Raw genomic sequence first — 26168 nt, forward strand, 5'->3', positions numbered from 1 at the left:
TTCACTTCACTATGAAAATGGAAAAAAGCTATCTGGATGTTGAGTCTCCATAGGGAGCGAAGCCACTTAGGCAGTCCATTCGGAGCAGCTAGCAGAGACCCCAGCTCACTGACTCACTAATGTAGACAGGATAGAATTTAAGTGCCTTCACCCTTGCGGCCACTTGAACAGAGGTGCTTTCTCATCATTAATAAACCAGGGCAGCCACAGCATTTATAGATAATAGCTACTACATTTAATGGAATTAGAAATGGTTGTTAATACACTCTTAAGTCACACCATTTTGAATTCCCTCATGCACACAAGGATCTATCTCCAGACTTTTCAGGTTAGGAAATTGCTTACCTTAGGATGTACCCATGAAGAACTCCGTTATGTTCGCTCTCAGGAGGAGGTTGCCACTGGACCATGATTGACTGATTGGTACGGCCACTGGCCACAATGTTTTTAGGTGGGGCACTGGGGGGCTCCTCAGGTAGCATCAACCTAAGTACAAAAGAATGTGATGGAGGTGGGCATTGAAATAAATGATAGATAACATTTCTATTTCATGTATCCACTCCATGTGAACCAGTTTCGTTTATCAAAGTCTGATGACAAGAAAGAAATATAACGCTGATCAAACTGCGGAAGACATGCATGAAATAGTTACAACAAATCAACATAATAGGAAATCAGTTAAGCAAGCAACAAGACAGACAGCTGAGGTAACCTTATTCTCTCTGAACCACCCAGGCTGCTACAACTCTTTAAAAAGATTACAAGCCTGAATGAGTTAGAGCTCAGGTCCAGTGTCTGTGACTCCTTCCAAATTGTTTCTTTCAGCTCTTTCAATATTTTTCATACCAAACTCCCACATTTTGAAAAAGCCATTTAGAGTTCAGCTGTTCTGCAATTCAAGCTCACAGCAAGCTTTGGTTCACAGAAGAAGGGGGATGCATTTGAAACCAAATTTGATGAAGCCATCCTTCTATGTCGCATCTGGGTGAATTCCAGAAGTGACATTGCAATGATTGGGTGAATGCCGTACTCCTTCCCGGGCTAAGTGCTGTGGCTTAGCACAAGATTCGGCTCAGCTGATGCTCTGGAAATATGAGGGCACCTCTCCCATCGTGTGCTGATATCCTGCATTGCCTAATTGCCATTATCACCAATTACTGACAGCTGCAGAGCACTCTCCAGAGGCCTGGGTAATGCTAACTGCTCCGTTCCCCAATTATTGTGCAAAAGACAACTTTATTTTATTCATTCACAAACAATCAGCAGTTTTTTTGCCACCAATAATTTTGGGTTATCATATGTTTGAAACACATATATTTATTTTTACTGTACCTGCTGGTCTCAGAGCTGTACTGGCCCTTTCCCACCTGGTTAACCGCACACACCCTAAACTGGTAGGTTCGGGCTGGAGTTAATCCGCTCACAGTGACACTGGTCATCTTTGGGTCAAGATTTGATAGGTGAACCTTCCAGGGAGAATCTGTTGGAATAATTTACATGTGAAAAAAAAGCTAAAAGTGCTTGTTAAAAGCCCTGTAGGAGTGAGAAAACGCCTCTGACTGCTCAGAGCTCTTTGTGCTTGTTTTCCTGAGAGGAACTTCGGGAAGAAGTTTCTCTTCAGCAGAAGAAACCTTCCTGTCAGCCCACACGGTTATGCAGATTGCACATTTGTCTACTGGAAAGTGATGCTGCACATGTCATGGCATAATAAATAAAAACTATATTCATTAACATTTTAATAAAAGAGGAAACAAGCATGATAAAGACAGATGGGCTGTGTATTTCACAACCCATCTGTTTGGCAGGCCATTACACCACCACACCCATGAGTGGCTCTGGTGGAAGGACTGTAATGAAATTTGCAGGCAGTTTGGAATATCTTCCTACTCAGCTTGCAAGCAGGTGTAGAAGCGTAACTCTCTCTGCCAAGTCAGTCCTTTGCTGTGAGACCTGAGAAAGCTTCTGCTGCGGATTCTACATGTCTGCAATTTTTTTTTTTCCTAGAGACAGTATAAGGGATTCAGGCTGATAATTTCCTAGGAAGATTCCCTGGTACACACAGCCCCGGCAGCACTATAAAACCCTCCCTGTCAGTTCAAATATTTGACATACTGAGCTCCTCTGAAGCCCAAATTACATTTTCAAGTTTTCAAAGAGGTCAGAAATGAAACATGTTGAAAATTAAATATTCTGAGTTCTTTTCTTCATAGCCTGGTGTCACACATTCTCCCTGAAGTCATGACTGAAATATTCAGGGAGAGGTGACATTTGGTCTGTGTTGCAACAGTACAGCAACGGAATCAGCCAATTTAAAGATTTGTTCAGTTTTTAAATAATACCAGCTGTTTTCATGCTCCCTGCTCGAAATTACTAACACTTCTGGAAATTGCTGAGGAGCTAGCTGTAGATTTTGGCAACGTATCTGTGCATGTTGCTCATCAGAAGTGCATTGCAGCTCCTGGCAGGTCACCTAGACGTCTGCCTGAAAATGAAGATGAGATGTCCCAAATGTGGAAGGCTGCTAAACTTCACACCAAGATGTAAATCACTAATTTAGTGTTTTTCTGGCAGATTTCTTAGCAAGTTTAAGTCCTCTGGGAAGTGATGCCAGTTGGGCTATAAACACTGCATCTTCAAATTATTCAAAGCATATTTATTCCAGTAAAGGCTTCCGGAGAACAAAGACATTTTAACAGGAAAAATGACACGGCAGAATACTGGGGGTGCTGGAGAGGGACATTTGCACAGCAGTCAAGTTCTGTCCTTGCCAGTTGTTAATAATTTACCAACAGTCACTTCTGCTGCAAGATCTTGAAGGCAATTCATCTTAGCTGAATGTTGAGCTTCTTTTAGAAAGACCTTAGAGGAAGCACACCTATGCTATCTAGAAAAGCACTGGTTAGGAGTTTTTGGCACCCGAGTTCTTTCAGCATTTTATCAAGCTTCTCTTGAGACTTCACAGACAACTGTGCACCTTGTTCCAGCCAGAGCGCACAGTAACAAATCACTGCAAGCTGAAGGTAAGGTATAGCTGACTCAGTACATCGCCTGAAGCAGCTTCCTGAGGAAAAAGGAAGAGCAGACACCAACAAGTGAGTGAAATACCCTCGTATGAGCTACTTGGGTAGTGGTCCATTTCCCAGAGCATTTCATTTGTTTACTGCCAGTGTAAACACCACCTGAGAGTGCTTAACCCCAGCAGCTCAATGTAGTGAGCAGTTTGATTCAACAACAGGGCCTATTAATCTCTTCAGCACCTTGGGGCTTTGCTCTGTTTATATGCTGCATCTGTAGAATACTTTATTTATTCTTTTTCCTCTCCTGGTGGAAGATAAAAGATCTGGCAGGAAGAGAGATTAAACTGAAAACTAATATAAACGAAGCCTATTCATCTCCTGGGCACTCTGATTCGTAAAGGAAAGTGGTTTGGGGAGGATTTGCTCGCGCATGGAGCAGTGGATACAGTGAGTGTGCAGAGTATCTTTAAAATTTAAATGTCAAGTCTTTTTTTCAACAATCAATAAACCAAACATCTCAAAAGGCTGTTCTCCCTTGTTAAATACACAACAAAACCCAGAATTGGACAGGAGCTCGTTTTACTGTAGAGAAGAGCATCAGAAACATGCCATAAAATTTTCAACGCCGACTCTCTTCTCCTCCAGGGATGACTGTCACTCGCCGGTCCCAGGAAGCCTGGAGAAGCTCCATGCTGACAAAAGACTTGCCAGGTCACACTATTAAATAAGCCTCTGTTAGATTGAACAGACTGTACTAATCCTTCATTTAACTTAAGCTGCCCAGAATGTACTCTGGGCTTTGCTTGCTTGCTCTTCCTCTGTAATTGCTACTGTCTGAAAAACTTCCATGTTTAGTGATCGTCTCAAGGATATTGGCTATTTTGAATCAGCTGTGATTGCCTCTCGAAGTTAATTTATTGGAAACAAAGAATCTCACAGGCTACTCTCTAGGTTACAATGCGATTTCGGGGGTTTTAGAAATTATTTTTGTTCTGTCAAGAATTTTTGGATGCACTTGTGATATGTTTCATAACACTAATTACTCACCAAGAGGCGTTTCTTCTATATTTCCCTATCCACCTTATAATTCATATATTAATAGCAAATTCCTCAAAAACCATTTCTAATTTGATATTATAGATTAGATCTATTGCTGAAAGCTGGTTTTTGCAGGTTTTGAGTACACTTCCACCTCCTTCCTTCTCAAGAGGGTTTTGGATAGATGGTTGTACTGCAATTTGCCAAACCACTGGAGTTTACTTAAAAAAAATCTTTCAAATCTTCCTGATAATATGATATTGCAAAAAGTTAAAAAAATATTAAATGGTTCATCCTTTGTTTAGTAGGACTCCAGCAAGGCCTACCAACAGCCTGAGAAAAAGCATCTTTTACAACTGGCATGTATAAATCTGAGTCACAGTCCTAATGAACAACATAGTTTTACTTTGATTTTTGCAAAGATTTATCAATGTGTTCAATATTTATATTTCAAATATTGCTATAAAATTCAGGATGACAATTCACAGGCTTTAGGTTAAATGTGTACAGATGCTTTTCATAGGAGCTTTTATTATCTCCTCATTGGTACAATGTGATGAATCTGAGTTATGTCATTACATCACACAGCACAGATATCCCAGAATACAATAAAACAAAAATGGGCTTTTATCTTAATTGTACTCAGCAGAATTCTTTAAGTATTAATTCATTTATTGAGTTAAAAGACTATTCAGAATATTTTTTTTTATTAATCTCTAAAAGCTAAACCTCTTTGGAATAAAATAAGCGTATTCCCTTCAAACTCCATGAAGATATTTCATTGGAATTCGTAGGTATCTTGCAACAGGGGCTTAACAGGTCATGAAATATCCAAAAATTATATTGGCACAAATGACAGCAATGCATGGTACTATTTATTTGAAAATCCTATTTCAAATTAAGGTTCACATTCCTGACTCTGTGTGGGCAGGAATGCTTAATGACTGTGTTTCCCTGGAACTGTGTTTTTCAAATTAGATTATAAATTTGCCCCCAAATGTTTAAGGCCATATGTCTCAAGTCACCCACAGACATGGTCTGCTGTGAATACTTGTAAGATGAGAATTATTGCTTTGTGCCAAATACATTCATTCTAAAAATCAGCTGACTAGTCGTTCGTATTTCCAGCAATTTATGTGCACTATCTACCACTGTTTTTTCCTCTAATTAAAATAAGGTTTTTATATCTCTTTACTGAATTGATATTAATGAAATGGAGTCCTAACCCGTGCCAGGTGGAGTGACAGGCCTCTCTCTAACGTAGCTAGTAATTAGTCCCCTGAAACGTACAGTCATTATTTTGAAGCCTCTTCAGCTATTTCTCTGAAACAGATACTGCTATTACGTATTCATTTATGGTACGTGCTTCAAAACGAACGATGGATCCTAAAGCCATTAGAAAATGATTCAAAGCAAAACAGCTCAAAAAATAAACAAAACCAGGCCACGTTTTGGTACCTGTAACCGCAAAGCAAAACCCACGTATTAAAACTCCACAGAACGAAGAACAAAGTCTTCTGTGCAGCTTTACTAACTGGAAAATAAATTGTAATTCCGATGTCCCTCCCCAAACTTTATATGTATGAGAGCAGACATGGATTAAGATGTTAAGCATATTGCGCCGCTGCCGACAGTGCAAGAGCTACAGACACAAGCAGATGAGCTCATGGAGGGCATATGCCGACTCCTTGACAGTTGCTCTTTCTGCAGCACAAACAGGACTGACGGGAAATCTGAAAGGAAATTTTCTTTGAAAAGCAAAGAGAGATGCTGCACACTCGTATCAGACAAAACTATACCTACACAAGATCAAATGTCAGCTCCATTCACAAACATCACTCAGGACAGGGAGGGAGCAAAGGAAAGATGCTGTTTTCCAAAGGAGTAGGAGGACTGTAGAAACTAAATATTAACCACACACTACTGAGATCAAAGTATCTCTAAAACCCAAACACTTCAGGAAAACAAAAAAAAACCAAAACAAGACAGTGACAGTATGCAGACATTAAAGTCAGCTTTCCAAACCAAAGTCACTGTTGACATTGTTCCACTATTCTGGTGGCATCCGTAAAGCTGAGCAATAATACATGAAATGAGAGAACGCAGCCACAGCAGAATATTCATGGGCTTAGGTTCCTCTCTCTCCTACTTCTATGAGTAACCATTTAGACACTGTGCATAAAAGCAAAGTAAATGAAGGTGAAAACTGAAAGGACAGCAAGATCTAGAATATTTCTGGGAGTTAAGATGCTCAGTTCACAGCAAACCTGTGTTTGGTTTTTCCAGCTGCAAGCTTGCTGAAGTACATATACCTATGATTTGTGATAATGAGACTCTCTCTCAGTGGTAGATTGCAATGCCATCAGCCAAAATTATTGTATCTGTCATGGAGTGAGCAAAGGTTCACAGGATCCTGTGGAGTTCTGAGGGACTGTCTGCATGATTTCTGGAGAAATATTGTTGATTTTTGTTAGCCTTCTACAAATTACAATGAACGAATTACAGCATTTTCAAAATGATGGCACATTTACCCCATTCCTATACTGGAACAGTCACAACGCATCCTTGCTGGGAAGGCACTTGAAGACTTTCCAAACTTCTCTCGGCACAAAGTGAGCTGCCTCCTTTCTTAGGGACTGTTCCCAATCAGTGCAGCCCAGTGCATACGTTCTGCCAGCTCTGTCCTGTCTCTATATAAACACTAACTCTATGTTCCCAGACTGGGAGTTTGTTAGCTTGTCATTGTCAAAGCCATCGGGAAACATGAAACACAAGGGTAACGTCCTTGGGTGAAATATCAGGGAAGGAAAAGCAAATAGGCAGTTACTGGCCTGGAGTCAACAGGAGGGGAAGGAGAGAAGAGTGATAATAAAAAAAAAAAAAAGAAGTTGGTGATAAAAAGGTAGAGGGGATGTGAGTGCAGAACACTGAATTTTCTGAGTCGTTTGTTCCAAAACATCAGGAGTCTCTGCTCAAAAAGCACTGTTCTAAGGACAGCAGTCCTCGGCATGACTCGGGATTCCTGCTCAGGTTAGAAAACTGCACTTTGCTTAACAGACATCAAGCTCACCAGTTCTGGGACCTCCACATCAAAAACTTATGCACTCCAGCCTGCAAAGCAAAAGGGTTGTATGTGATCTGAAGCTCAAGTTTCATCTCTTCAGACATCTCTGTGTGGCAAAACAAAATGCTGCTCTCTAGATAATCAGAAATCAGGACTGCTTCACATTCAGTTATGCAGCGGCTAATTTCCACATGTCAGAAAAAGTGATGCTCTTAATTTTTTTCATCAAGAATCAATTGTTAGGCTTGAATTTCCAACTCCTAGGGTGACAGAGATTAGAAAGTATTGCCAAGGTGACCGATTTCCATATAACCTCATCTTTCCGTCAGCTCCTAAAGAGGCATTAGCAATGTCCCTGAATAACCTTGCAAACTGAGAGCCACAAAGGACCAGACACACAGCGTGACAAAACTGTGAGAAGCGGCAATTCGCAAGGACCAGGTCTGTAACCCATGAAGCTAGATATCTGGATATCTTACAGTCAAGCATCCTCAGCCACCTACCTAAAAGGGTGTAAAATGATAACCTAGGAAAAGTGAAGAAAATAGATAAACCCATATACAGATAAGATAGTAGCTCCTATCGACATCCAAGTTTGTTCCTCTGACAGCCCATTCGTTCCTTGTATTATCATACTGCCTGCATTTTCCAGGTGAAATTTGGGCTCTAAATGCATCAGAATATCTATGAACCCAGACCAAAAAGACAACAATGGGAAAAAATAAAATATTACTATTGCTATTTTACAGGTTTCGAATAGAAGCATTGAGGAATGAGCTGCTGAGCCTCAAGTCTGGCTGGCAACACTAGAGGTGGAACTAAGGCTTTCCTTGATAACAATTCCACCATCTCAGGCCTCTTCTTGTTTAACTCTTTCTGCATGTGAATAGTTGAGTGTAAAATCCCAGGCTCCCCCTTTGTGCATGTTGACTGTCATTTAGCAAACAACAGCAGTATTTTGTCGGTAGCCCTAGCAAAAGCTGAGTCTGAAAGAAGGCTGAATAATGACGAAAAACATAAGGCTGAAACTTATTTGATTTTACTCACTGTTCTCGGAAAGCTCGACCATGTAGTAGAGAACAGGGCTGTTTCCATCAAAGGGGCGTACCCAGGAGAGCATCACGCTGCGGCTGTACGAGGAATTCAGAGTGGCCAGAAGATTCTGAGGGGAATGAGGCAGCTCTCTATTAAGGAAAAGAGAATGGGAGAAAAAACAGCACAGAGAAATCAATCTACATTTCATTCAGCTCCAGTCTTACAGGCAGTTACAGCCACACGACATCAGACTTGTATGATGATAGATATAAATCTACCAGCAGCTGCTGTACAATTAAATAAATGAGAGACATCTCAGAATTCTTCACAATTTTATCCTATTTGGAAAAAAAAAATGCCAGAAGTCCCAAGGCTGATGCTTAGAATAACTAATGGAAATGTTGATAAACATGAAAAAAACCTCAATATTCATACTGGTTTTGATTGAGACAAGTTGGTCAATAAATTTCCTCTCTCACTTTTTTCCCCTTCTTACGATGATGTCCTGGCAATGTGACAGCAGTAATACGCATAAACAGTAAAACACATGGGAGATATGATTTAACATGGAATTTTTCATACTCAAGGAAGCAGAAGACATTGACACTACCCATATAGAGCTACTAATCAAAATTATCATACGTATTCTTAGGCTACAGAACAGCTTGATTCACTTGCAGATTCACGCTTATCCTGTCATGGGTAGAATCTTTCCTTCCTATAATAAGGATTTTTTTGGAAGCACCCAACCAGAAAATGTAGCGAAAATGCGTGCAGAAACCCCATGGAAATACAAAATGAAACATTAAAAAAACAAAAATAAGAGAGCAGCTCAATTAAAACGTGTAATTTCTCCACATAAAGGCAATTTGTGGAAAAACATTTCATTTGTACTCATTGGCTGGAAGTCGGAGGTTGGATGGTGCAGTGAGAAAACTAAATTCTGCTACAACCCTTAAACGCTGATCTGTATTAAACGGTAACAGCCTTTCAGCTATAGTATTTGAGCCTGATTTCTGCTCCGTCTCATCCTGGTTCCTAAGGAGGACCAGTTTTCATCCACTCAAATCTCCTGCATCTCCCCAGGAAGGTGAAGGGTAACCCCTCCTCAGCAAACAACACTACTAATCTGCTCTGACCAGACCAGAAAGCCACAAAGGTACTTCAAGTGCTTAATTTCAAAAGGCAGTAATTTCTGGTTGTAATGTATCATGCTTACTGAAGGCTTACAGTTATTTAAAAACCACAACTCCTTAGCCACTCACAAAAGTAAATACAGACTCTGGCTTTAAGCCAGAACAATAAATATGTCCTGGATTTGGGTTTCTACTGGAAGATCGAGGAACATATAACATGGTAGAGAAAATAGTTTTTTTATTTTTCTGTCTAAACTGTGTATGGTTTTGTTAACATGTTTATGATGGCTACATGCTGTTGAGCTAGTGACAAACAAAACAAAACAAAAAAGTTGTTGTTGAAAGAAGCAAAGAGTGACAAGAAAAACACACAGATAATGAAATAACACAACTGGAAGAACCTTAACCTGCCCACCTCTCTAGGCTAGAAGGGTTGATGCTTCCTAAGGCTAAACCTGAGACTCAAAGTCTTGTCTTGTCTCATTTGGCTTTAAACGCCTAACCTAATTAGCAGCACAGTCACCCCCGGCTCTTGCTGTAGTAAACATGAAATGACACCTCAGGGTGTGATTCAGCTCTTAACTTCATTAAATCGCTCACTCACGATGCCTTGATTATGAGGAGTTTTGGCTGACTACATTCTTAGATATGGGCACACAGCAACGGGGCTCTGGACTTCTGATGCAAAGACAGCTAAGACACGGTCACTTTTGGGCTAGAAGAAACATCATGCACAGGAAAGAGTACGTACAGGCCCAACGGAAGCAGATTTTGAACAGAGCACTGCAAAATCTTGGATAAACAAGTTTAGGGAAAAGGGGGACCTGGAAACAAAGTAGGAGGGTGGCTGGCCTGCAAGACAAAATGGCAGAACGAGCCCGTGATTCAAAAAGTGTAGAGTGGGAGTTTAAGATACGGCCATTTACCCAGGGAATACATGAGTGTGCTACTTAATTTTGAATGAAACATTAAATTACAATAAACATTAAGCCACCACTACAATTTATCATTATGTCCTAAGCAAGCTGGTTGGAAAAGTGCTTTTGTGATTAAGCTGGCAAAGGAAATTACTGAAAGAAAGAAAGTGAAACGTCTTGTTGTGACATGGCTCACAGAAGTCCCAGTCCTCACTTCATTTATCACCAGGCCCCGTGGGGAAGAGCTCAGAGATGGGCTGTGGCTCTGGTTTCTTGCAGGAGACGACGCTCACACGGGGAACAATGCAGGAGGGATGGCTGAGGGGGAGCTCACAGCAAATTTGTCCCTGTGTAACTCCTTTTCAGCAAACTAAAATTTCTGGGAATATATCAAGGATATTCTCAGTGTGTGCATTTACTAGTTAATCTTGTTTCCCCATAGATTTAGAAGGGCTGAATTAACAGCTCGTTTGAGGACAGAGGCTATATAACTAAGAAAGACTTTACAGCCCGGTCTCTTTCTCTTAGGGTGCAAGTCTCAGAAGACTTTTGGAGGAGAGGGGACATACCCTTCTTCATGTTTTTTTTTAAAGCACAAACTGAGTTTAAACATAGGAGATTTTTCGCTTAGGACTTGGGTTTACTTGATGAGTCTCTTAGATTGACATAAAGTGGCAATTAGTCAGCAGCGCAAAGGAAACAGGCACTTTCTGTTCAGACAGAGATTGAGTAGCGTGAGCTGCAGCAGCCTTACAGTACAGCTATCTCCACTAATATCATATTCTTTAGCCATATGTGTCCACACCGAACAGCAACAGATGGTGCTCACAGATCTAAATCCCTCAAGGCAGATATAACAACTGCCGAAGAAACACACCTGCACAGAAATAAATATTTAAAATCACAAAGATATTTCAGTACAGAAGTGTACTTCTCTCTTTGTGGTATACAAAAGCAGAGATTAATAAATAGTAATTCCGACTTTAGCAAGCACTTACACTTTGTCTCGCTCTCATTTGCTACCACATACCATGTGGAAGGGATGATAAATAACACCTGTACCACCATTGTGAATATTCGTGTTCCCAAAAGAGATCACTGCTTCTTTTTTTTTCCTTTAAGAGAATTAAATTTCCTTGCTGCTAACATCCAAGAAATCATCGCAGGGAATGGTAAATTTCAACTCTTCTTCAGAATGAGAAGAACCTCAGACCTGCACTGCTGAACTTCTGATACACCAAAAAAGCGGATGACGTTTAGGACAACAACACACAAGGCACAGAACAGCCCTTGATCAGACACTGGAAGGTTAATTCCAGCATTATCATCTCTCTTTTACTCACTGAAGCCCCAAATAGGAAATATCTGAAGGTTTTCCAGTGTAGGATATCTTAAGACCTCACTCCTCTAATGACGAACATTTGCACAGAGCAAGTTTTCCATAACTAACTGTGCACGATAGCAAAATATGCATATAGACACTTTTAAATCTGTAATTGATAGATAAGCCCAGGGTTAATGGCATAGCCACCAAGGTCACCTGAGGGGACTCTGACAAAGCAATTAAAATAGGGAACTTGCAAGAAAAGAACATGGAGTCATTGTGACAATCTAGGAGAGAAATATTAGCTAGTTACAGATGATACATGTTCAAAACAGAAACCCTAATGTTTTCAGTCAGCTCACCACTGCCAGAGGGCAGCTGAAAAATTCACTCAGCAAACACAGAGTGTTTTATAAAATTAGCTAAAAGCAGACTATTTGCTGAGAGAAATAAACCAGACATGGTTTGGAGATATTTCTGAGAAAAAAATGGTCCAACAGCAGGTAATTAGAGAGACTGTGACTGAAGAAGAGATAACAAAAAGGCAAGGGTGATTAAACAAGTTTTCTTGTCAGTTTATAAAAAGCCCCGCTCTTATTTCATAAATGATTTCCTAAATCAGGAATGGTGATGTATGGTGATACAAGGGAGCAGGGGGTTTATCTGCTAGACCTGATAGTGTTGTAAGAAAACGAGGCAGGAAGCCTAGGAAAGCACTCAGCCCTGATGGCTTTGCTCATGAAAGTTTATAATGTTTTAAATTAAGAGATGTGTCATCTGCCGCTCAGGACTTCCCAATTTCTCTTGCAAAAGAGCCCTCTCCAATTTCTAAACACAGGGATGACTCTTGCAAGGCATCCATTAGTTTTGAGACTTGTCTTTCTCAGGCCTATGATGAAGTGGATTTTTGAAATTAAAGGCTTGCCAAGTTCCAGAGCATGTAGATTTATTTTCCATTTCATTCTGGTGGTCACCACAAGCTCAAATCTATAGATGATTTAGGAAAAGCTTTTGAATTTCATGCTTTCTTTTTGCTAAAGATGCCTACATTTCTCATATACCTTCAATGATGAACAGATACAATTGTATTTCTGAGTGTATTTCCAGGAGGTATTTCTTTTTTGAGTATCAAGTGCATTTAGACTCAGCAGTGAACCTCACTTCTTGGATGACATCTCAATAGAGGGCTTAGAAAAAAAATAAATAGAATCTTTCTTTCTAGCGAGGAAGGAATAACATATTTTCAAGTTTGACATCCTTCCTGTTTTCACTCCCTGCAGAAAGGAAAAGAGATGGGCTATCAGAACAGAGGGATTTGGGATCCATATGCAGATAAGTCTGCAATGAGACGTTATTTTGATTTGTTACTGTCTATTGGTCTTATTGATTTCATTTTTAGCAAGCAAGCTATTTTTATGGGGTGTATTGGGAAGAAATTGGAAGTAGCAGCAATTAGAAATACTCCTGTAAAAAGGGTATCAAAATTCACGTATAAATGAGTGACAAAGGCAATACTGTGGATTCTTGGCAACCCGTTGGGTTTTATTATAAGTGGTTCCCTCCCCTCTCCTGCTTTTGAAGAAGACAGAGCAATAATAGTTCTTTTTTCTCTGGTGAAAGAGAACTGAAAGAAGATGAACTTGCTGCCAGGAATAAATTGTCTATTTTTGTATCACATTGTCCTCCCCATATTTTTGCATAGAGAAAGAGCCTAAAAGATTTTACTATATGTTGTGACATAACAGAGGCTCGTACAGGGCTTTGATTTTCCAACAATGCAGCATTACCAGACTTTTCAGTCACATTTATACAACAATGAGATTCTTTAGTATGGACTGCAGACAGGCTGATATTGAGCAGCAGGTATCATCAGGCATAGAAAGTGGTAATTCTGCATATTTTACATACACTGAAAACCCTCAGGATACTTTGAGCTGGAATCAGCACAGTTTCCCATCAGGTGAGTGATCCATTGTGATAACTCAGCTTGTGCAGCTTTAGGAAGAAGCGGGTTTTCCTCTATACGTATTTCAGTACGGTATTTACGGGACTATAAAAGTCAGCTAAATGAAGCTGGGATGTTTCATACCATACAATTATATTCAGGATCAAATCCTATGACTTGGAGAAATGCAAGAGAAGCCTAAGCTCATCATCAAAAGATCTGCAAATGTTTCTGTATTTGCAGTTGAGAAGCTCTGCTAGGAAAAAAAAAGAAGTAAGTAAAAAATTGAAATCTCTCTCTTGCAGAAGAGAAACATCACTTGCAAATGTTTTACCTCATGCAAATCAAATCAAGTGATGTACATGAAGAATAAACACATTTAGAGGGAAGACAAATGAATGAATGGAGTATCTTGACTAGCAATTAGTTTCTGTGCCCAAGTACCATCAGAGCAAAATTGATGAGCAAGCTAACCTTTGGCTGCACTTTAGCAAGTTCTTCATTAGTTTCCTGGCTTTCCTTTTCAAATATTTTATTTCCTCATACACATGCTGAGAAAAACGATCCATCCTGCTTGCACCACCAATGTACACCACACTGTGCTATCAGTGTACGTTCTTCTAGCAAGAAACAGTACCATTTTCCTCAAGTCTGTCTTCCAACAAGGGAAGAAAAAGTTTTCTTTCCTTCTTTTCACAGGTTAGAAAACCAGACCACGCAGAGATTAAATAACTGAAGGTCACTCTGAAGGTCAATGGTTTTGAATTGAATCAGTTTGAATAGAAATCAGTAATAAACTTACTTGTGCCTTTGGAAATTTCTCCTGACATGCCTAGAGGTAGAGGAGGAGGGACATGCTGGTTCCCAGGGGGAAAGAAGTGGTGAGACAATTGGAGTTGTCAGATAAAGCTAGGTAGGCGAGGATATTATCTGTTGGTAGACTGCTCCAGTCTGTAATTGGTTGAGAGGCCTCCTTTGAACATTTGTCTGACATTAGTGCTACTCAAGGCACTGAAGTGTAAGTGCTCATCGATGGGAACGTACATGCCCTGTTTGTTAATGTTCTGCACAAGAGAATTATCCAGGAGAATAGGGAATGTTATAGATCTGTCATTCGTATACGAGCTAGAATTTAATTTAAGCTTTACTTCAGACATTTCCTTTCCACATATTTTCTTCTTCATTTCACTTCTGTTGTATCATGTATCTCTATTTCTCACAGATCTGTGCTGCCGAGCCAAAGGATAACGATGAAAGCTGCAAAGGAACGCAGTGGTTTTTGGCATTATTGCACTACCTGCAGCTCTACTTTGAAATCAAATGTCACAATTCAAGGCATGATTGAGTGACTTATCAGTTACTGAAGTCCTCTAAAAGAGCGGGTCTGATATATTTCTCCAGGAAAAAACAGGTTATAGGTAATCAGCAACAGAAATCGAAGGAAGCGGAGATACAGGATTAAGAGCCAGTCCCAGAGCATGCAGAGCCAGCCAACACAACTGGAACATCTTGGGTGCAAGAAAGGCAGCCTCAGCAACGTACACAAGATGTGCCTCTCCCAGCTAACTTCTGGTCCAAGTTTTAGGCAGTATAAAGCTGTCCCTTACTGGTCAACGGGGAACTGCAGGTAAATAAGTCTGCTGCACTGTACTGGGTTCCTTTGCTATTTAGGATTAAGAAATGGTCAGACTGCTGAAGTGTTTAGCATATATTTAGAGCTTTGCTTCAAAGTCCAGATTTTAACATTCTTTTCAGTCTTTACTCCATAATTTTCTGCCCTCCATTCAAAAACCGCCTCAGAGAAAAGCAAGTATGGTTATATAGCAGCAATATATTTTGAATTGTCTTCTGCTCTTGGATTCAAACCAGCAGTAAAATGCACTCTGGGAGGAGAGCTGAGGAGTGCTTAATTAGAGAAAGAATGTGTGACCGCTCTCTGAAAATGGGCATCCGATCTAGGCTTGGCACTGTCAGAATAATGCTCTATCAAACAGCCCTCTGCATAGCAAATCTCGGAGGTGAACTCATTACACTGCCAACAGCATTAGTTGCCATCTTCTCAGAGAGATCAGGCATGACCAGCAGAAACAGATGCAATTTTAGTTAAATTAAAGCATGCGGCACCACTCAAATAAATAAAAAAAAAAGTCTACATAAAACATTACCTTCTTATTCAGTTGGTCTGCACCACACATATACTAAAACCACAGTCGTTGCTTTTAGGGATAAAAATAAAATGGAAGTGCACTTCACTCCAGTGGAATGACAGAAATAGAAAATATGGAATCTGGTAATGACATTTATATAATCCTTTTTCAGAACTGAACTATAAACATTTTCTTGTTTTTATTTTTAAAGATCTGTAGGAATAAAGGCAGGCATACATAAAAATATCTTTCCCCTGAAAAGCTGTGTATAAAGAGAATGCAAAAGTAAGCAATGCCTGTCCAGGGACCAGCTATTCTGACATATGTTTAACAGAGAAAAAATACTAAAAGTAGGAAAATATTTTCCTACAACCTTGGCATCACAGCACAGCACCTGGGCTTTATGGAAAAGCCCTGCAGCATGGGATGACAGAAGGATTCAGGTTGGAAGAGACCTCAGGATGTCTCTGGTCCAACCTCCTGCTCAAAGCAGGGTCAGCTATGAGATCAGACCAGTTTATCCAGTCTGGTCTTGAAAACTGGAGACAGTATTCCAGCTGTAGACTAATAAGTGTCAAATAAAAGGCGGTAATCGTGTCCATCAATCTACTATGCTCATGTTAATACAGTCCAGGATGCTGTTAGCCTTTTTTATTGCCAGGGCACACAGCTGGCTCACATTCAGCACCTGTCTACCAAGATCCCTAGGTTCTTTCCAGCAAAACTGCTACCAGCCAGTCAGTGCCCAAACCGTTTTACTGCAAATGGTTATTCCTCCCCAGATATGGACGTTGCTTTTGTCCTTGCTGAATTTCACAAGGTTCCTGTTGGCTCATTTCTCAGGTCCCTCCGAATGGTAGTCCTGCCCTCGAGTGTACTTCAACCATCCCCCACCCATTTTGTGCCACCTACAAATCTGATGAACATGCAATCCAACACCTCCTTCAGGATCACTGCTAATGATGCTGGACAGGATGTGTCCAATTAGATTCCCCTGCAGGAGTCCACTTGTTACTGGCTTTGGGTGGACTGCGACCTCTTAATCATTACCCCTTGAGCTCAGTCACCCAACCAGAGGGACACGTACAAATGGTGATTCAGAGAGATGCAATTACTTGGAAGTAACTTCCAAGGCTCTAGTTACTTGGAAGTCCAAGCAGCATGGCAGCACGTAAAAGGGAGGACATATTTCAAAGCAATTTAATTAGGCTTAATTTCCCTTAAAAAACCCACATGAAAAATGAAACTTACAGATTCCACAGATCTCATAGAATGAAATGCTAGAAAAATGCCCAAGGGTATCTGAAACCAGGCGCAGTGTATATTTAAGATGGAATACTCACATCACTTCCAGTCGAGCCATTCTGGAGTCATTTCCTCCAAAAGAAATGACCTCGCAGGTGTAGTCTCCAATGTCACCTGACCATGTCTGGCTGATGAGGAGGGTTCCATCTTTCTCTACTGTGATCCTGGAACTGCTGGATGGATTTATGACGACGCTGTCCTTCTTCCAAACATACCTGAGTATTACAATACTTCAGTTAATAATTACAAGAATTTCAAAACGTATTTATTTGAACCACGCAATACGATACCAGCTGCTGTAACCTCACATTAAACATTACAGGCCCCTACAGTTGCTTTCAGGAACAGTGCCTTTCACAAATTTCAGTTTTAGACCAGCGATCAGAATAAGAAATGTCATTGCATCCAAGTTAGTATATATTTTATAAACAATACTATATATTTTACATGGCAAAGGTCAAGTCCAGAGGAGGGCCACGAAGATGATAAAAGGGCTGGAGCACCTCTCTTATGAGGACAGGCTGAGAGAGTTGGGGCTGTTCAGCCTGCAGAAGAGGAGGCTCCGGGGAGACCTGATAGCGGTCTTCCAGTACCTCAAGGGGGCCTACAAGAAAGATGGGGAGAGGCTGTTTAGTAGGGCCTGTTGCAATAGGACGAGAGGTAATGGTTTTAAAATAGAGGGGGGTAGATTTAGATTAGAAATTAGGAAAAAATTTTTTATGATGCGAGTTATAGAACACTGGAACAGGTTGCCCAGAAAGGTGGTGGAGGCCCCATCTCTGGAAACGTTCAAGGCCAGGCTGGATGAGGCTCTGAGCAACCTGACCTAGTCAGGGATGTCCCTGCTCCTTGCAGGGGGGTTGGACTAGATGACCTTTGAAGGTCCCTTCCAACCCTAACCAGTCTATGATTCTATGATTCTATAAGTATTCATGTCCAAGTTCTAAAACCCACCTCCACCAGTATTTTAAACTCAAACATCATACTCTGAAGTTAACAGCTGAGGTGTTGGACCATCTCTGCTAAGACTGCAATAACCTTAGACTGCCATAATCAGTAACATCTTAAACTGCTGTGACAAGGTTTACTAGAGCTCGTCCATTAAAACACATGCATACCAACATGTCGGAGATGTGTATAGCCCATGGCCTTACACTTTAGTATCTCTACATGAAATGGTGACACCTATATTTCTCTTTCCAAAGTTCTTTCTGCAGTTCATCCTTCTAGCACCTTCCAAGCTACTCCTTGCATTTTCTTTCATTTGTGTTGCTTTCAGACTACATGAATTTTCATGGTAAATGTATTTTAAAATGGTGAGCTTCCTCTAAATGCTTTAGCATCAATTTTAGTGATTCAGACAAATTCTATTTTCCTTTACACAGTGAAAGCAGAATACAGCCCCTAGTTATTGACTTGTTTCCAAGAACATGGGCATCTCTTGTGTTGCTTTCATGCGCCCCAATGTAAACTCTTCTGAAATCCTATTCCCTCTCTTTGGTTTTTACTCTCATTAAGTATCAGCTTCTGACAAGCTGGTTTTATTGATAGTGTATTAACCTTGACAGTAAAATCATGGAAGGCTATACTGAAGTCATGAAGTGGAACATAGCTCATTGTAAATAATACATAAGGCTGAAATGGAAGATGGGATTTATATGATTAATGATACAGTGTACAACCTTATAGTGCAGTAATCAGGGGTCTGGTGTTAAAAGCTGGGGTCCTGAAACTTTTCACCTAATGCTATTCATATAGCTTATAAAATTAAGCTCAAATAAACCACACAAACGAGAACTGACACCACCAACCTGATTGAAATTCTAGGATCATGAGTCACTTCACATCGCAGAGTGGCTGTGGTTCCTTTGATCACTGTGCTATCCTCAGGAGGGTGAACAATGAAAGTGCGATCTGAAAGGAACACAAGCCATAGTTCAGGTGAAATTACAGCGTTTGGACTTGGGTATTCACTCAGAGAGCATTTGTCTTTCAAAGCAAGCAGGCCATTCCTCTTCAAATCTCTGCTGTGAAGGCTCCCCTTCCTCTCATGTCATTGTGTCAAGAAGAGGTGGTACGCTGTGGGGTGCAGGGAAGCAAAAGCAGCAGAGGGCATGAGTCCGAGTTGGCGGTGATCTGAGTAGGATGAGTGCTAAAGCTGTACTAACTCTCACCGGTCTGCTGGCAAGCATCTATGGCAACTCCCTAAAGCCGCATGGCAGCAGGTATGTTTGTAATGTGTTATGAATGAATCCAAACATGCACTGAATCAGGAAACAAGTCACACTGTTTGGAGCAGGGAAAACAAAACCAAACCCAAAGAAAATCTGTGCAAAGAATACACTAGAAAAATATCTAGAAAGAGGAAAACTTAAATGGCACCCTACAGTTTCATCAAATCCAGGAAAGAGTTTAAAAAAGGGGGAGGTTCTAGTAGTCTGAATTTTCCGTATAAGAAAGATATGCTGTTTACGCAAACGTTTCAGAACATCTTTATTCAAGCACCTCCTGGAGACCCAGAACACAATAATTGCTGTAACTACAGCAACCAGATCTGGTGTGAAAGATCTCTATTATGCCTAACACAGTAGCAGCAGCAGATAGCATCAGCTGAGGCAGGTAGACAACTAGGATGATATGCGGATAATGTTAATCAGTCCCAAATCCCTACAGAGATAATCAGCGTCTATGGAGATATCTCGTACACACACAACAAGGAATCATCAGCAAAATCAAATGCTAAGTCTAATAGCACGGAATTTTTAGCATTATTCCTGATGTACGTATATACGCCTTCTAGCTTTATAATGGTGCTGTCACTACAAAAATATTAGGTTGTATTCACTTTTCTTTTCCCCTCCAATGCAGTACAATGAACAGGAACTGTCTTTAATACATATGAGAACAACGCTTTTGAAAATTAATAGGAAAGATCTCCTTTACTTGATAACATACACTTGGATATTATCTAGTTAAAACATCTTGATATATATATACCAACTCTGTATTGTCAATAAGATATAAATATCATGGCCATATGACAGAAATATATTACATTTACTGCCAGTATTGTTTTCAGGTATTCCCAAATTCAAAAGGAAAAATGTTGTTGATTTTATTTGCACAGTTTTGGGATTAACAAATGCCACAAATAATCAGCAGCATAATCAGTACTTCAAGTATAGGAAAGGAGAGAGGGCTACAATACTTCTGTATTTATCATTATCATCTTCATTGTTTTCAATTATTTTTAGTCCCAGCTCAGGGATCATTATTTCCTATCTTTAGTAGCAAAAAAAAACCATGTTACACCTAAATTTAACTCACTCAAGAGTAACACAGGTGAACCTGTTGGATCTTCCACAACAGAAGAAATAAAAAAAAAACAAAACAAAACAAAACAAAAAAAACAAGAGATCAAAGGACAAAATCATTTCACGGGTTGTCCTGTGCTGTGCCAATCTGTAGCATGAGAGACTAGCTGAAGTCTGCTGTACTTTGGTTTGGCTTCCAACAGTGCCCAGGGCCACAAAGAAATAAAGGTACGAGGAAAATCATATCCATTGTAACTGCGGCCGCAGCCTCAGAAACAGCATGGGCTGGTCCATACTGCCTGCAGACTCCTGGAGGCAGAAACCAACTGCAAACAGCCAAATCCACACGTTAAAAGGTCTGATTTGCAGGGTGAGATTCACCAAGGCAAAACCTGAGCAGAATTGTAATTGTGATTGAAGCCCTATTTAAATACATTTCCTTTCACAAAATATAAAAGTTTATATGCATAATTTTACAAACAAAAAGGGTATTTGTGATAGGTTTCCTAAAATAGGTACATTATTCCTATTAAATCATACAAGTATCTCTATTAACTAGAAAAGCATAATTACTTATGAAAATTTCCTGAGCATGCAACAAAAACTGATTAATACTTGATGAAAGCTAGACTTTAAACAAAGCATTATCCTTACTCCACACTGTCAGCATCACAAAAGCATTCAGAGCTCCTTCAGAGTTGACTGCACAGCAAGTATAATTGCCAGCGTCCTGAAGGAAAACGGGTGTTATCTGGAGCCCTCCAGATTCAAGAAGAATGAACCGAGGAATCTGAACTGAGCCACTGGCTAAGATCTGGTTTCCTGAAACACAGAAGAGAAGAACAGCCTGATTAGCGTCACGTAGACTGCACAGATTAAGCACCACAATTCTAGTTCTTCCAAAAGACTCTTACAGCCTATCCAGACCACTGGCTCACAACAGCCCCACAGCAAACCCTCAGCTTCCAGAACCAGAGAAATGAAGAAATATGCAGTAGATGGGTCTATCAAATCTCAGTAATAGCAATGGGCAAGAAAACAGGGATTACAGCTTTTCCACATCATCTTAATAACTGGCTACCTTTCTTCCATGAAATGGCAGGTCTTGGAGCCCCTGAAACTTCACAGGTTAGCTCTGCGGTCATGCCCTCTGTAACGGTGGTATCCTCCGGAGGCTGTATAAATGCTGGTTTAATGTCTAGAATCAAAAAATTTAAAAACTCAGTGCATCAGCTATCAGAAAGATGCTTTACCTATTCTCATCAACTACTTTACATCCACTTTTATAGAGCTGATCATGGAGAAGGACATGACAATAATACATGAAAACCTTTCAGCAGTGACTGTAACCTTTCATTATTCACCTCCTAGGAATTGTCTAATTCAGTTTATTACCTACATGGAAAATAAAAATCTATCAGTGCTTATACATGTATGAGTAAGATGGCTTAGAGAAAAAGGAAGATTAAGTTCAAAATGAGTGTTTGGGGGGAAGTTGAGAAATCTAGATAAACAAAACTATTTTCTTTCATCTTCATAACAGAGCTCTTTAAGATGAAAAGCAACTTGAGAAAGGCATTAACTTTGAAACTTAAATGTCAGCCAAAAGAATTTAGAACCTGAGTCTCATCCAAGACATTTTCCAAGTTTCTTTCTCTCTTCTTTTCCTCTAGTTGCATTTTATTACTTTTTTTTTTTTTCTCCCCAGTTTCCTAGATATATATTGAACTGGGGCTGACCTATTTTCTGAGGCAAGTACGTGTAAACTGCTCTTGGGCTAAAAATCGGCTTCCTGAAGAGGAGTTACAGTATTACAGAAATGCCTGTTAATAATCGCTTTTAAAAGAGACTACTAGGATTTGTAATTCTTCCACAGAGAAGAGTGTACTTCATTAATAAAACCATTTAATCAGACTTTTGGACCAAAAAAAACCACTTAACTTGAACTTTCTTTCTTTCCCCTGCTAAATGTAGTTGTACACAAAAGGCAGATAAAATGATACCGTGCACAATGATGAAGCAGTAGCTCAAATTCAGGAAAGAATTACATTGGAGTGGAATGAAATTATTTAAGTATAACGGAAAAAGTATTTCACAATTAACCTTTCTTTTTTTTTTTTTTTTTTCCACTACATTCTCCTTTTGTAATGTAAAATAGGAGAGTTCACCTCAAGCATCACAGAAAATTTTTCTACAGGCTTCAGTAGATTCTGTTCAGGCCACAGAGGACACTTTGGGGTACCTTACAGCTAGGGCAGCTACACTTGATGAATATCAAGGTTCTGTGAGTCACACTAAACAAGCACAGAGCAGTGAAGGAATCTGATGGATACAGGGTCACCTACAGAAATGACAAGACAACCCATCGATCTCGTATCACAACTCATTACTCACTGGTCACATCCAGGTAGGTGTACGTCTGTATCTCCCCAGCTTTATTACTAGCAAAACACTGGAAGATTCCAGCATCCTGAGGACGCAGCGCCTGGATCCGCAGCCCACCACTCAGTAGTACTTTGTAGCGGGGGTTTTCCAGCTTGCTGAGGGGAACAGAGTCCTTGTACCAGACCAGGGTGGGAATGGGAACACCTATGAAAACAAACAATTTCACTATTAGTCTTTGCAAAACATGTTTTAGGTATTCAAAATACCCAGCACTGGTCATATCTTTGGTTTTCCATCCTTCTACATCAATCATTTACATTTTTACAAGCTGCTTTTGATAAATGGAGGCTGCATCTTACATTATCAATGGTAATAATACACTGCAGAACACGCGGGAATAAAACCAGCAAACAGTGAAAGGGGGAATATTGAGAAAACATGTTATCAAATTACTTTCTTCACCCAATCATATTTCATGCTACTACAAAATAAGATTTACAGCAATTTCACGTTGAAAGCCAGAATCATGCTACTTAAACAGCAGCAATGTGGCAAGCCTGTAAGACTGCTCCATCCCAAATAAGATTCTTCTTTGCTACTAAGATGTCAAAATAAAAAGGAAATAGTAAATTACACACAAAAAATGTAGTGTTCACATGGCTGTATTTGAGTCTTAATTTGGCAGCTTGGTTTGAGCTGATGTACAAACCACACGTTGCCAACAATGGGATAGATTTAAATTATTATTATTTTTATTCATACTCAGGCTTCATCTGTTATTTGAAAAATGCAGACACTAGAAGAAACAAAAATCCTACCCTAGGATTAGAGTAAAACTTACAGTGCTCTTTATTCCGGTTTTCTTTCATGTGCATGTTCTACAAACCCTGACAGAGTTATTTCACACATATTTTTGCTGCAGTCATATCCCAGTCAGCTGGGATGAAGTGGCTGTATTTAGTATACACAAATAGTGTAGGATTCTCTCTTCTTCAAGAGATGTCAGGGGCCTAGAACAGTCATACACAAAGGTTCCCGTCCCACTCCTCATATCAGAGGATGTTTTATCTTTATACCCCAAAAATTCCAACCAATTAAATGCCAAGGGCCTTGTGCAAGGATCTGAAGTGAAGCAGTTATTTTATTATGTGATCAGATAATCACAGGATCACAAGGGTATCAACTTGATTTTAGTTATCTCAGCCCCAAACATGGCATTTTCATAATTGGTAGTTATTTCTGAACACATATCACTTAAAACTTCAGAGCTTCACATTCCCTTGTGACAAGGCAAGGAACTATGGACTTAAATTCAAGAGTGAGTGAAATCTGCCCAAACAGAGAAAAGCAGAGAATCACAGAAGCATTAAGGATGGGATGTCACTGATGAATTGCGCATCTGCAGAGAATGAATTTCACCACAACGCTGGCAATGACTGAAGGTTGTCAGAGTGAAAGCGCTATAGGAAGATCCGTTATCATCATCGCTATCATTTTAAGAATCCCAAAGTTAAATACTACTGTATTATACCTCCATTCACACCTTCTCTCAGTGTACTTGTTCTCTTTATACAGACAAAAGCTACATTAACTCCTGGAAGGAATGTACAAACAACGTATGGAACGATAGAAAAACAACATTCAATTGCTGCTGTTGCTTTTATAAACATGTATCATTTCCTACAATCACCGCTGATGCTTTTGTTCTGCTGATAAAATAAAATGAACTCATAATCTAGAAGGCAATCATCTCAGGAAGAAATGCACTATGTAGAGTGCATTGTCTGATAGAGAATAGACGTAGTGTGTTAGCTTGCAAAAGGCATAATTTAAATTTCATACAACAGCCTGTATACAGAGTTAGCGTAAATTTTAATGTTCAAAATTCTCAGTGAGTGTTATTCATCTCTCGAAAATCCTCCTGGGCAAATACAAATTATCACTGAGTAATGAAGAAACAGATGATGCAAAATGGAATAGTTCTCCTGATGCTGAGAAGCCTGGAAAGGGTTTTAAGTTTAAATAATAGCAGCTCCATTTTCCCACACATTAGATTTGATAGGCACCTAGGAAATAACGAAATCCTGCGTTCAATACACTCAAACCCTTAACATTGGTGTCATTCCACAAACCCCGTTCTATTAACAGTATTAGCAAACCTACTAATCCTATAATCACTGTGAGATACACCTTCCTATCACCAACTCAGCTGACAAACTGAATATTACCATCTCTATTTTTCTACATTTCGGTTACGGATATCTTCCTCTACTCAAAGTTATGAGTCTGAATAATAGAATCTTATCTAGGCACTCAGATGCCTGTCAGCAGCATTCATTTGGGCTTCAGTGATCTTCCCAGAGAGATTTGTCTTCCAACTTGTATACGTTTTCTTTTATCATTTTGCTACCTCTTTGGCTACAAAAATGGTCAAAACCAGCTTTCTTCTCCTCCTCTCCTACCCCACAGCTTTTCCTTTTTTCCGCAATCTCAAAGGAATTCTGCTCCTTTTCCTCTCTAAACACTTCTGGTGAAAAAAATTATGAACAGACAAGAACACTTTAAAGACCTCTTTGACTACACTTTGCCAAGCAGTATCAGTCCTATCTTACTGTTTGAGAGGCCTGCCTTACTGTGGCCTAATAATAATAAATAAAATAAGCTTATTTCTCAGCATGTATGCAGCACTATTCATTTTTCACAGACAAAGTAATCCAGTGTTACGGAGGAGAAGGGAAGGCAGGAAACTGAGACTCTGCTTCTGGCTTTGCCACTTTCTCTATAACCTTGGGCAAAGAATTTATACAATCTGAGGCTCAGTTTCCCCATCTGTGAAACAGATGCTTGACTCTCTGCCAAATTTAACTTACTTAAGAACCTGGATAAAAAGACTCAAAATACTCACTGTGTCGTTTTTGTTATTTATTTTTTATAGCCTTCTCTAGATCCCAGTGGGCTACTGGGGAATCCCAAAAGCATCTTTCCAGCTACTCGTCTAAACAGGTAGAACTAAAGTCCAATTAACTGCGCTCCCTAGACACCACCACCGTTGCCTGCAGCTCTAAACGTTCTATAAGCAAATAAGAAAAAGCATTTAACGGAGACCCATTGAAAATGCAGGCAGCATCAGCAACTGCTGAAAGATATACAGCAGAGCACGGTTACTGCGCAGTCTGATACACTGCAACTCCATTACAGGGAAGTATAAAGCTAGTCTCTGCAAGTTGCAATTTTATTTACAGTTAATCTCTGCTTATATTGTGAAATTAATCTGTCTCTCACACATTCAAAGTGCACCAAGACTTGGCAAATGGGCTTTGTGCACAGAACTGGATGGGGCTGGGGGAAATACAATCTGTCTTCCTATTTGTAGCAAAGGTACAGAGCATCTTTGCGGTTCCCCTAGTGCTTTATCCTAACTCCTAGCTCGGAGCAGGGAGACAGCAACCTTCATTTACCCTCTTTTTAAACGCTGGCAATTGCCAGATTTGTGTAATAATGGATCAAAATTCCTTCACGTTTCATGCTAGTACCTGCCCCT

General features: G+C 39.9%; 1 protein-coding gene across 1 annotated transcript in view; it reads right to left on the minus strand.

Annotated features, from left to right (window-relative positions):
* SDK1 (sidekick cell adhesion molecule 1) overlaps window positions 1-26168 on the minus strand; it is a 408452-nt gene that overhangs the window by 123135 nt on the left and 259149 nt on the right. Inside the window, exons 9-16 of the mRNA XM_086759378.1 lie at window positions 22637-22831; window positions 21324-21440; window positions 20897-21064; window positions 18740-18842; window positions 16967-17143; window positions 8167-8303; window positions 1333-1480; window positions 346-486 (exon numbers count right to left, since the gene is read on the minus strand). Of these exons, the coding sequence (XP_086615504.1) occupies window positions 346-486; window positions 1333-1480; window positions 8167-8303; window positions 16967-17143; window positions 18740-18842; window positions 20897-21064; window positions 21324-21440; window positions 22637-22831 (1186 nt within the window). The remainder of the gene's footprint in view (window positions 1-345; window positions 487-1332; window positions 1481-8166; window positions 8304-16966; window positions 17144-18739; window positions 18843-20896; window positions 21065-21323; window positions 21441-22636; window positions 22832-26168) is intronic.

This window comes from Chlamydotis macqueenii, chromosome 15, assembly GCF_036417535.1.
Source record: "Chlamydotis macqueenii isolate bChlMac1 chromosome 15, bChlMac1.mat, whole genome shotgun sequence".
In the NCBI taxonomy this organism is placed as follows: domain Eukaryota; kingdom Metazoa; phylum Chordata; class Aves; order Otidiformes; family Otididae; genus Chlamydotis; species Chlamydotis macqueenii.